The sequence below is a fragment of the Hypanus sabinus genome, chromosome 9 (genome assembly GCF_030144855.1).
Source record: "Hypanus sabinus isolate sHypSab1 chromosome 9, sHypSab1.hap1, whole genome shotgun sequence".
NCBI lineage: Eukaryota > Metazoa > Chordata > Chondrichthyes > Myliobatiformes > Dasyatidae > Hypanus > Hypanus sabinus.
The window spans coordinates 90,574,888-90,587,416 of record NC_082714.1 but is presented as its reverse complement, the minus strand read 5'-3'; the positions used below and the strand labels follow the sequence as shown (position 1 = coordinate 90,587,416).

At 47.0% G+C, this 12,529-nt stretch overlaps 1 protein-coding gene across 2 annotated transcripts in view; it reads right to left on the bottom strand.

Annotated features, from left to right (window-relative positions):
- Window positions 1-12,273, bottom strand: part of LOC132398861 (zinc-binding protein A33-like) — a 30,259-nt gene extending 17,986 nt beyond the window's left edge. For both annotated transcript variants that reach the window (XM_059978696.1, XM_059978697.1), the window contains exons 1-2: window positions 12,012-12,273; window positions 3,444-3,643 (exon numbers count right to left, since the gene is read on the bottom strand). In XM_059978696.1, coding sequence (XP_059834679.1) covers window positions 3,444-3,643; window positions 12,012-12,227 — 416 coding nt within the window. In that variant the 5' untranslated portion in view covers window positions 12,228-12,273. The remainder of the gene's footprint in view (window positions 1-3,443; window positions 3,644-12,011) is intronic.
- Between the last annotated feature and the right edge of the window lie 256 nt (window positions 12,274-12,529).

The following is a 12,529-nucleotide window of genomic DNA, read 5'->3' as shown; positions in this document are numbered from 1 at the left end:
GTGGGGGGGAGATTTTTATTTATATACAGAAAGTGGTGGTTGTCCAGAACAGGCTTCCAGGGGAGGTGATATAATAGGTGTTTAAGAGAAATTTGGAAAGACACATCAATATGCAGGAAATGGAGGGATACGGACCAATTACAACTAGAAGGGATTAGTTTGGCACCGTGGGTCAAAGGGCCTGTTTCTGTGCTGTAATGTTCTATGTTCTATGGACCACAGCATAGTTGATGGCAATGGGGAAAGTGCAAGAAAGCTATGACATGGCTGAGAATGATCAGCCATTGTCTGACTAAGTGGCAGAGCAGGCACAATGAGCTGAGTAATCTCCCACTCCTGTTCATTTCCTGCCACCTGGGAACTTAGTCTATAGTCTAATTTCTAATGGGTTAGGGATGCATCACAGGAACAAAGCCATAGGAATGTCATATATAGAAAATTATGAAAGGTAGGGTAGTCAGCAGGAAACTTTCTCCCATATCAGAGCCAAGACTACCACATGGACTTAGATGAGGGCCAAACTGGAATGGTCAGGTACGGATTGAACCGAGGCAATGGGGCCAGGGCTGGAGAGCATAGCGAAGTGGCAGGGCCTGGGTCTGCGAGCGAGGAATGACCCATGGTTCGGACGATTTAAGCGTCGGGCCAAATTGAAAAGGTCAGGATGTTGGGGCTGGAGGGGAGGAACGTGCAGGTTCAGCTCACTGCTTTGCGAGGTTTACTCATCTCTGCACTGAACTGAGGCAGTAGCCTGAAACTAACGGGCTACCAGATCAGCCACAATGATGACTGGCTTTGTGGCTGTGGACTCAGTTGTCTGTTTACTTTTGTTCTTTGTACAGTGTGTGTTTGATGGCCTTTGTCTAAAATGGGTTCCACTGGGTTTCTTTGTCTTGTGGCTACTGGGTAAGGAAACGAATCTCAAGGTTGTACATTGTATACATTGGTAATAAGTGTTCTTGGAAGAGATTTAGAGGCAGGACCTTTATCACTCAGAGACTGGGCGAGTACATGGAACAGTACCTGTGAGCGAGATGGAAGCAGAGTTGAACAATGAATCACTGAGGCCGTGAGCCAATGTTGGAAGATGGGACTAATGTGGATAGGGGTGCTGCAAGCTGAGTACCTTCCACTCTTCTGACAACAGTTGAACAAGCAGCCTCACAGTTCATCGGGTGAGTGATTCAAGATACAAGTGCAAGAGGAAACAAATAAGCATGTAAATCATGGAGGCGTAGAAGGCTCTGGGCCAATGGAACTGCTTTAACACTGAGTCTCAGAGGGGAGATGGGAGGCTTAGTAATGAATAAACATAAAAATGTGCCAATCATATATTAGGTAGGAATTATAATGAGGTAACAATAGTGTAAACTATTGTGGTCTAAGGGGATTCATTCATGGCTACAGATGGCAGTGGAGGCCAAGCCATTGGATATATTTAAAGCGGTTGAAAGGATCTCGATCAATAAGGGCACCAAAGGTTACAGGGAGAAGACAGGAGAATGAGATTGAGAGGAAAAATAAACTGGCCATGATCAAATGGTAGAGCAGACTCAATGGGCCAATGGCCTAATTCTATTCCTAGGTCTTATTCCTTGTGCACCAAAATACAGCGATTCAGAAATAGCTGCTTCCCCTCTGCCATCTGATTCCTAAATGAACATCGACACTACCTCACTTTTTAAAAAATATACAGAATTTCTGTTTTTGCATGTTTTTATATATTCAACATATGCAATTGATATACTTGTTTACTTTTTTTAATTTAATTTATTTTTTTCTCTCTGCTAGATTATGTTTTCACGCCACATGCCAGTGATAATAAACCTGATTCTGAAAGCTGTTGTGCTATCTAGACAGATCGTTGAGGTAGTAAAAAGGATACAGGATCCAGAATATAGTGTTATAGTGACAGACAAAGTGCAATGCAGCAGAACAAATAAATTGCAAAGGCCATGATGCAGTAGACCACGAGATTAAGAGCTCCTCTTATATAAATCATGATGTGGATGTGATAAATAAATGGGAATCTGAATTTGAATGTGAATTTGTAGGTAGCAACAAGATTAACGAAGTACAAGAACAATTCTGGAGCTGACTTTTGCTAAATTAGAACCACAATACAATTAATGTGTTTGCTGACTGATCTATCTCGCAAAATCCATTGTTCTGCTGACACAATGATTGCGCTCTGAGCTGTTTGTTTAATACATCTTCATTCAACCATTTACATGTATAGCACCAGTGTGACATTTACCAGGAGCTTTATAGACAAAGGGCTCAAAGCATTGTTGAGGATCCAGTCTACCACACAAACACACACACACACACACACACACACACACAAAGTCAGATGATGTAAAATTGAAATTTGAACATGCAATACATAAAGTAATAATATCACAAATAAATTAACAAATACTAAAATATATACTAGAAGATTGACATTTGGCATCAGGTGCCTTTACAACATGAGTTAAAAAGGAAACAGTGCAATGCTACTAGCTCTTCGTACCTGGGTGGTGGCAGAGGTTCAATAGTCTCACAGCGGGGGCGGGGGGGGGGGGGGGTGGTGAAGGAGCTGTTTCCATCCCAAATGTCCTTGTCCTAATGCTACAGTACCTCCTGCCTGATGGTAGGGGTCAAAGTAATTGCTGGATAGATGAGAGAGTCCATTGACAATGCTAAAGATGCTGTGTGCTCAGCACTCCTGGAAAATATCTCTGATGGGTGGAAGAAGGACCCCAATGATCCTCTCAGCAATCCTCACAATCCCTTGCAGGGTCTTGCAGTCAAATGCCTTGCAACTCCCATACCAGACGGTGATGCTGTGAATCACATACTGAGCTTGCATGTTCTCAAAAGAGGATTGGTTGGTGGATGGGGGTTTAATGTGCCACTGTCAATTGCCCCCCCCCCAGTTTATGGATGCATAGTGAAACAAATCAAAGAGAATGTGCAGGGGTCAGGAAAATAAAGAACAGGGGTGGGAATGGGACTGATGGGGTGGCTCTGCTAGGAGCCAACGTGGATCCAATGTTGAATCAGTAAATGAGTTTATAACAATGACGCATGTCTAGAGGAAGCAACCCCTAAGAGACTGAACCCTAAACAAATGGAGTGAGCATACACACATTTAGTGTGTTAGTAGTTAGTGGGCAGTGACCCCACTAACATCTGGGGAAATTAATCCATACATACTTTTAGAAACTAACCTTCAATCATTTGGAGTCAGCGATATCATACATTCACACACGGACACAGAAACATACATTTGGATAGTGATTCTCCTCCCTAACAGCTGGAGACAACAGACCCACACACACCTAGAGTCATTGAACTAAAACTCTATTATTTGGATACAGTAGCCAAAAGCTTGTCCAGGGGTGAGTAGGTGGAGAGGCTTAAGGAGGGGATGCCCAACCTCAGGCCAACTCTCTTACCTATGTGCTTCTGACAGTCTACATACATCGCAGAGGATGGTCTGGTCAGTGGCACAGTACAGGGTCATTGGCTTTTGATGCTTCTTGCACTGCTTTGGGCCCAAGTTACCAGGAGAGTGGGAGACAGACTTCGATTCCTGCAGCCTCTCGACCAAGTTTGCTGCCAAGAAGTTCTTGGTAAAGCTTTTAGACAAGAATATCTGCGGGCAAGAGATGGGGAAATTAATTTTTTAAATGTGCCTTATATTTTGCACTAGTACAGCTAAGGTGCAGTGTTTAGCTTACACACTTTTTTTAACATACAGAATTTCTGCTTTTGCACGTTTTAATCTATTTAATATATGTAATTGATTTATTTATTATTTTTTGTATTTTATTTTTTTTCCTCTCTGCTAGATTATGTATTGCATTGAACTGTTGATGCTAAGTTAACAAATTTCACATCACATGCCAGTGATAATAAACCTGATTCTGATTGTGACACAATGTGATTCAGAGGTCTGGATTAACATTCCAGACCCAGGGTTTGAATCATTCCTCAGCACATACAGGACAACTCAAAACACATATTGGCTAGAGTTAGTTGTGGGTATGCTTGATGCAAATGACACATTTCACTGTACAGTTCGACAAAGATGTGACAAGTAAAGCTGATCTTTATCTCTTTAACCTTTAAATCTAGTTAACAATCTGAAACTGGAAACCAAGCAAGGAATCAAACCCAACCAGTTCACCAAGTTCTGACCCAAAACCTAGACCCTGCTCAGGCTGTGGCAGGTTCCTGTGCACTGTAGCCCAGACAGTTCGCCGGTCAAAGATGTGGCCACAAACCAAGTTCTCACCTGGCAGAAGATGCCTGCAGCCTTGCAACAGCCAGCAAATCCACCCCACCGGTCTCCCAAACATTTTTTCAGTTGTAAGCTGGTGAGGACCAGTACATCCCTTCCCACTGAAGCCATCTCACTCGCTGAAAGTTTTCTGTGAGGGGTAGAGACAGGGGATACATGCAGGGGAAACATCTCCACACAAGAGGGTGAGAGTGTGGAACGAGCTGCCAGCGGAAGTGGTGGATGCAGGTTCAACGGTAATATTTAAGAGAAGTTTGGATAAGTATATGGATGGGAGAGGTTTAGAGAGATATAGACTGGTACGGATAGATGAGTCTAGGCAAAGTAAGTTTGGCCCAGACAAGGCAGGCCAAAGAGCCTGTTTCTGTGCTGTAGTGCTCTATGGCTCTACGACACCTGTAGTTTGTTTCTATTTCCATTTGCTTCTCCAACATTGTTGAAAGTAGGAAATCCTAACACAAGAGATTCCACAAGGCTGGAAGTCCAGAGCAACACAAACTGCTGGAGAACTCAGCAGGTCAGGCAGCATCTATTCGAGGGGAATAAACAGTTGACATTTTGGGCCAAGAGCGTCATCAGAACTGGAAATGAAGGAGGGGGAAGCCAGAATAAGAAGGTGGAAGGAAGGGAAGGAGTACAAGCTAAAATGTGATAGGTGAAGAAAGGAGAAATTCCTGGTCTGGTCTCTATGTGACTCCAAAACCAATTCTCCAGATTCCTCTGACATGGCCCAACAAGCCTCTCAGTTATATCATTAACACAAGACATCCAGAAAATCATGGAGCCCATGAGATGAAGGTTCTCAACCTAAGACATCAACAGCTTATTCTTCTCTGTGGATGCTGACTAACCTGTTAAGTTCTTCCGCAGTTTGTGTGTTACTCAGTTATATCATTACACATCATGTTTGGGCAACAGGACTTAAAGTGAATCAAATTCTGGATGGGTAAAAATGATACTGTTTTCAGTGGTGTTTATTTCTAAAAGCACTGGATGCGTGGGAATGAAACAATCGGAATGTTCAGCCCCTTGAATCTGCAGTTCTACCATGGCCATTCCATTACTGATGATATGGGACGGAGGGTGTTGTCCCATCGTGGCCATTCCATTACTGATGATATGGGACGGAGGGTGTTGTCCCATCGTGGCCATTCCATTACTGATGATATGGGACGGAGGGTGTTGTCCCATCGTGGCCATTCCATTACTGATAATATGGGAAAGAGGGTGTTGTCCCATCGTGGCCATTCCATTACTGATGATATGGGACAGAGGGTGTTGTCCCATCGTGGCCATTCCAATACTGATGATATTGGATGGAGGGTGTGGTCCCATCGTGGCCATTCCAATACTGATGATATGGGACGGAGGGTGTTGTCCCATCGTGGCCATTCCAATACTGATGATATGGGACGGAGGGTGTTGTCCCATCGTGGCCATTCCAATACTGATGATATGGGACGGAGGGTGTTGTCCCATCGTGGCCATTCCAATACTGATGATATTGGATGGAGGGTGTTGTCCCATCGTGGCCATTCCAATACTGATGATATGGGACGGAGGGTGTTGTCCCATCGTGGCCATTCCAATACTGATGATATGGGACGGAGGGTGTTGTCCCATCGTGGCCATTCCAATACTGATGATATGGGGCGGAGGGTGTTGTCCCATCGTGGCCATTCCATTACTGATGATATGGGACGGAGGGTGTTGTCCCATCGTGGCCATTCCAATACTGATGATATGGGACGGAGGGTGTTGTCCCATCGTGGCCATTCCAATACTGATGATATGGGACGGAGGGTGTTGTCCCATCGTGGCCATTCCAATACTGATGATATGGGACGGAGGGTGTTGTCCCATCGTGGCCATTCCAATACTGATGATATGGGACGTGGATATGGGGTGTGGTCCCATTGTGGCTGTTCCATTACTGGTGATGTAAGACCATAGACATAGGAGCAGAATTAGGCCATCTGGCCCATCAATTCGATCTTGGCTGATCCATTTTTTCTATCTCCTCCTCGATCCCAGTTCCCGGCCTTCTCCCCATAACCTTTGATATCATGTCCAATCAAGAACCTATCAACCTCTGCCTTAAATACACCCAATGACCTGGCCTCCACAGCCACATGTGGCAACAAATTACACAAATTCACCACCCTTTGGCTAAAGAATTTTCTCCACATCTCTGTTTTGAAAGGGCACCCTGAGACTGTGCTCTCTTGTCCTAGACTCTCCCACCATGGGAAACATCCTTTCCACATCTACTCAGTCTAGGCCTTACAACGTTCGAAAGGTTTCAATGAGATCCCCCCTCATCCTTTTGCATTCCAGCGAGAACAGACCCGGAGTCATCAAATGTTTCTCGTGTGATTACCCTCTCATTCCTGGAATCATCCTTGTAAACTCCCCTGGACCCTCTCCAATGCCAGCACATTTTTTCTAAGATAAGGGGCCCAAAACTGTTCACAATACTCAAGATGAGGCCTCACCAGTGCCTTATAAAGCTTTAGCAATACATCCCTGCTTTTGTATTCTAGATCTCCTGAAATGAATGCTAACATGGCATTTGCCTTCCTCACCACCGACTCAACCTGCAAGTTTATCTTCAGGGAGTTCTGCTCAAGGACTCCCAAGTCCCTCTGCATCTCAGATTCCTGGATTTTCTTCCCGCTTAGAAAATAGTCTGCTCATTTATTTCTACTATTGAAGCGCATGACCAAGTATTTTCCAACGCTGGATTTCATTTGCCACCTTCTTGCCCATTCTCCTAATCTAAGTCCTTCTGCATCCTACCCATTTCCTTAACACTGCCTTCCTCTCCACCAATCTTCGTAACATCTGCAAATTTGGCAACAAAGCCATCTATTCCATCATCTAAAACATTTATATACATCATAAAAAGAAGTGGTCCCAACACTGACCCCTGTGGAACACTAGTCACTAGCAGCCAACCAGAAAAGGATCATTTTATTCCCATTTGCTGCATCCTACCAATCAGCCAATGCTCTAACCATGTTGGTAATTTTCCTGTAATACCATGGGCTCTTAACTTGGTAAGCAGCCTCACATGTGGCACCTTGTCAAAGGCCTTCTGAAAGTCCAAATATACAATATCCACTGCATCCCCTTTATCTATCCTACTTGTAATCTCCTCAAAGAATTCCAACAGGTTCATCAGGCAGGATTTTCCCTGAAGGAAACAATGCTGACTTCGCACTATCTTGTTCTGTGTCACCAAGTACTCCATCACCTCATCCTTTAACAATTGACTCCAACATCTTCCTGACCACTAGTCAGGCTAACTGGTCTATAATTTCCTCTCTGCTACCTTCCTCCTTTCTTAAAGAGTGGAGTGACATTTGCAATTTTCCAGTCCTCTGGCACCATGCCGGAGCAGAATGATCTTTGAAAGATCATTTCTCATGCCATCACAATCTCTAACACTACCTCTAGGGTGCAGTCCTCTGATCTGGGTGATTTAAGTACCTTTAAGTCTTTCAGCTTTTTGAGCACCTTCTCTTCTGTAACAGTAACTGCATCGACTTCTCTTCCTTCAAACACTACAACATCAGGCAAACTGCTAGTGTCTTCCACAGTATAGACTGACACAAAATACTCATTTAGTTCATCAGCCATCTCCTTGCCCCCAGAATTATTTCTCCTGCCTCATTTTTTCTAGATCCACTCCTAAATCCACTCTCATTTCTCTTTTATTTTTAATATACTTGAAAAAAACTTATTCTATTCACTTTGAATTTATTTGCTAGCTTGCTTTCATATTTCATCTTTTCCCTTCTAATGATTTTTCAGTTTCTATCTATAGTTTTTAAAACCTTCTCAATCCCTTTTTTTCTCACTAATTTTTGCTTTGTTATATGTCCTTTCTTTCGCTTTTACAATAGCTTTCACTTCCCTTGTCAGCCACGGTTGTACTATTTTACCATTTGAGTATTTCTTCATGTTTGGAATACACATGTCCTGTACCTTCCTCATTTTTCCCAGAAATGCACACCATTGCTGCTCTGCTGACATCCCTGCCATCAGCTCCTTCTATTATATTTTGGCCAACTCCTCTCTCATACCACCGTAATTTCCCTTACTCCACTGAAATACTGCTACATCAGACTTTACCTACTCCCTATCAAGTTTCAAATTGAACTCAATCATATTGATATCACTGGTTCCTAAGGGTTCTTTTACCTTAAGCTCCCTAATTGCCTCTGGTTCATTACTTAACACCCAATCCAGTACAGCTGATCCCTTAGTAAGCTCAATGACAAACTGCTCTAAAAAGCCATCTCTTAGGCATTCAACAAACTCACTCTCTTGGATGACTCGCCTTTTCTATTTCCTGTTGTAACCTGTGGTCCACCTCCCAGCCACCGTAGCCTGTATATAACTGCCATCAATGTCCTTTTACCCTAGCAGTTTCTTAACTCAACCCAGAAGGGTTCAGTGTCTTCTGATCCTACGTCACATCTTTCTACTGATTTGATATCAGCAGAGCCACACTACCCCCTTTGCCTACCTTCCTATCCCTCCAATATAACATGTAAACTTGAATATTTTCCAACTACAACCATCCTTCAGCCACGATTCAAGTGATGGCCACAACATCATACCTGGCAATATGTAAAACTGCAACAAGTTCATCCACCTTATTTCTTATACTATGCTCATTTAGTTACAACACCTTGAATACTGTAATTGCTATCCTTTCTGACTCTGCATCCCTAATGATTTGATACTCAACCTTTTGACTGCAACTAAGTCCCTTCACCTGCCTGCCCTTCTTGACAGTCTGACTGCAGGCTATCTTTACTTTTTTACCATCCATCCTTTCCTGAGTCCCATCACTCAGTCCCTACGATACGGCGCAGAGAGTGTGGTCCTGTCATGGCCATTCCATTACTGGTGATATGGGACAGAGAGTGTGGTCTCATTGTTGCCGTTCCAATACTGGCAAGAGATAGAGGGTGAGGTCCCATCGTGGCTGTCCTATTACTGACAAAATGGGACTGCAGTTAGGTTCCGTTGTGAAGTTCCGTCACTGACGATATGGGACAGAGGGTGAGGGCCCATTGTGACATTCCTTCACAGACGATATGGGACAGAGGGTGAGGTCCCACTGTGACAATCCCGTCACCGACGATATGGGACAGAGGGTGAGGTCTCACTGTGACAATCCCGTCACCGACGATATGGGACAGAGGGTGAGGTCTCACTGTGACAATCCCGTCACCGACGATATGGGACAGAGGGTGAGGTCTCACTGTGACAATCCCGTCACCGACGATATGGGACAGAGGGTGAGGTCTCACTGTGACAATCCCGTCACCGACGATATGGTACTGAGGGTGAGGTCTCACTGTGACAATCCCGTCACCGACGATATGGGACTGAGGGTGAGGTCCCACTGTGACAATCCCGTCACCGACGATATGGGACAGAGGGTGAGGTCCCACTGTGACAATCCCGTCACCGACGATATGGGACAGAGGGTGAGGTCTCACTGTGACAATCCCGTCACCGACGATATGGGACAGAGGGTGAGGTCTCACTGTGACAATCCCGTCACCGACGATATGGGACAGAGGGTGAGGTCTCACTGTGACAATCCCGTCACCGACGATATGGGACAGAGGGTGAGGTCTCACTGTGACAATCCCGTCACCGACGATATGGGACAGAGGGTGAGGTCTCACTGTGACAATCCCGTCACCGACGATATGGTACTGAGGGTGAGGTCCCACTGTGACAATCCCGTCACCGACGATATGGGACAGAGGGTGAGGTCCCACTGTGACAATCCCGTCACCGACGATATGGGACAGAGGGTGAGGTCTCACTGTGACAATCCCGTCACCGACGATATGGGACAGAGGGTGAGGTCTCACTGTGACAATCCCGTCACCGACGATATGGGACAGAGGGTGAGGTCTCACTGTGACAATCCCGTCACCGACGATATGGGACAGAGGGTGAGGTCTCACTGTGACAATCCCGTCACCGACGATATGGGACAGAGGGTGAGGTCTCACTGTGACAATCCCGTCACCGACGATATGGTACTGAGGGTGAGGTCCCACTGTGACAATCCCGTCACCGACGATATGGGACAGAGGGTGAGGTCTCACTGTGACAATCCCGTCACCGACGATATGGGACAGAGGGTGAGGTCTCACTGTGACAATCCCGTCACCGACGATATGGGACAGAGGGTGAGGTCTCACTGTGACAATCCCGTCACCGACGATATGGGACTGAGGGTGAGGTCTCACTGTGACAATCCCGTCACCGACGATATGGGACAGAGGGTGAGGTCTCACTGTGACAATCCCGTCACCGACGATATGGGACAGAGGGTGAGGTCTCACTGTGACAATCCCGTCACCGACGATATGGGACAGAGGGTGAGGTCTCACTGTGACAATCCCGTCACCGACGATATGGGACAGAGGGTGAGTTCTCACTGTGACAATCCCGTCACCGACGATATGGGACAGAGGGTGAGGTCTCACTGTGACAATCCCGTCACCGACGATATGGGACAGAGGGTGAGGTCTCACTGTGACAATCCCGTCACCGACGATATGGGACAGAGGGTGAGGTCCCACTGTGACAATCCCGTCACCGACGATATGGGACAGAGGGTGAGGTCTCACTGTGACAATCCCGTCACCGACGATATGGGACAGAGGGTGAGGTCCCACTGTGACAATCCCGTCACCGACGATATGGGACTGAGGGTGAGGTCCCACTGTGACAATCCCGTCACCGACGATATGGGACTGAGGGTGAGGTCCCACTGTGACAATCCCGTCACCGACGATATGGGACTGAGGGTGAGGTCCCACTGTGACAATCCCGTCACCGACGATATGGGACAGAGGGTGAGGTCTCACTGTGACAATCCCGTCACCGACGATATGGGACAGAGGGTGAGGTCTCACTGTGACAATCCCGTCACCGACGATATGGGACAGAGGGTGAGGTCTCACTGTGACAATCCCGTCACCGACGATATGGGACAGAGGGTGAGGTCTCACTGTGACAATCCCGTCACCGACGATATGGTACTGAGGGTGAGGTCCCACTGTGACAATCCCGTCACCGACGATATGGGACAGAGGGTGAGGTCTCACTGTGACAATCCCGTCACCGACGATATGGGACAGAGGGTGAGGTCTCACTGTGACAATCCCGTCACCGACGATATGGGACAGAGGGTGAGGTCCCACTGTGACAATCCCGTCACCGACGATATGGGACAGAGGGTGAGGTCTCACTGTGACAATCCCGTCACCGACGATATGGGACAGAGGGTGAGGTCCCACTGTGACAATCCCGTCACCGACGATATGGGACAGAGGGTGAGGTCTCACTGTGACAATCCCGTCACCGACGATATGGGACAGAGGGTGAGGTCTCACTGTGACAATCCCGTCACCGACGATATGGGACAGAGGGTGAGGTCTCATTGTTGGGAGTGCGAGGGAGCGCTCACCTGCCGGGGAGGGCGGGAAGCACGAAGGAGCGCCAAACCATAAACACAAGAGATTCTGTAAATCCAGAGCGACGCGCACAGAACGCTGGAGGAACTCAGCGAGTCTCGACCCGAAACGTCGAGTCTGTATTTCTTTCGATTGATGCTGCCTGTCCTGCTGAGTTGCCCCGGCATTTTGTGAAGGGCTACCCAGGCGGCGCCGCTCACCTCTCTGCAGTGCGGACACGAGTAGGTGTTGTCCGGGCCCCCGGCCGGGGCCTCGTCCTGCCGCTCGCCGCTCTCCCACACGTGCACGATGCAGGCGCGGCAGAAGTTGTGGCCGCAGCGCAAGGTGACGGGCTCGCGGAAAAGCTCGAGGCAGATGGAGCAGGTCAGCTCCCGCTGGAGGGCGCTCGCCACGGCGCATCCGCTCTCCGCCGTCATCTGGCCGACGGGGTCGCGCTGCGCATGTCTCGCTTGCGGGAAGGACTCCTGGGTAGGTGCAGTCGCGTGACCGGCCGCCGGCGGCGGGTAACAGAGGGCTTGCAGTGACGTCATACGCTTGCGTGGGGGCGCGGTCAACGCCATCTTTGACATGAGGTTTTGTCGAAACCCCAGATAGTTTGCAAACGAGGATTCATTATCTGTAATTTTCTAGTTTCAAATTATTTCAAAATATAAATTCACCCATTAAATCTATTTATTAGAAAAATAAAAAAAATAAGAGCAGGCCATGCAGGTCAGCA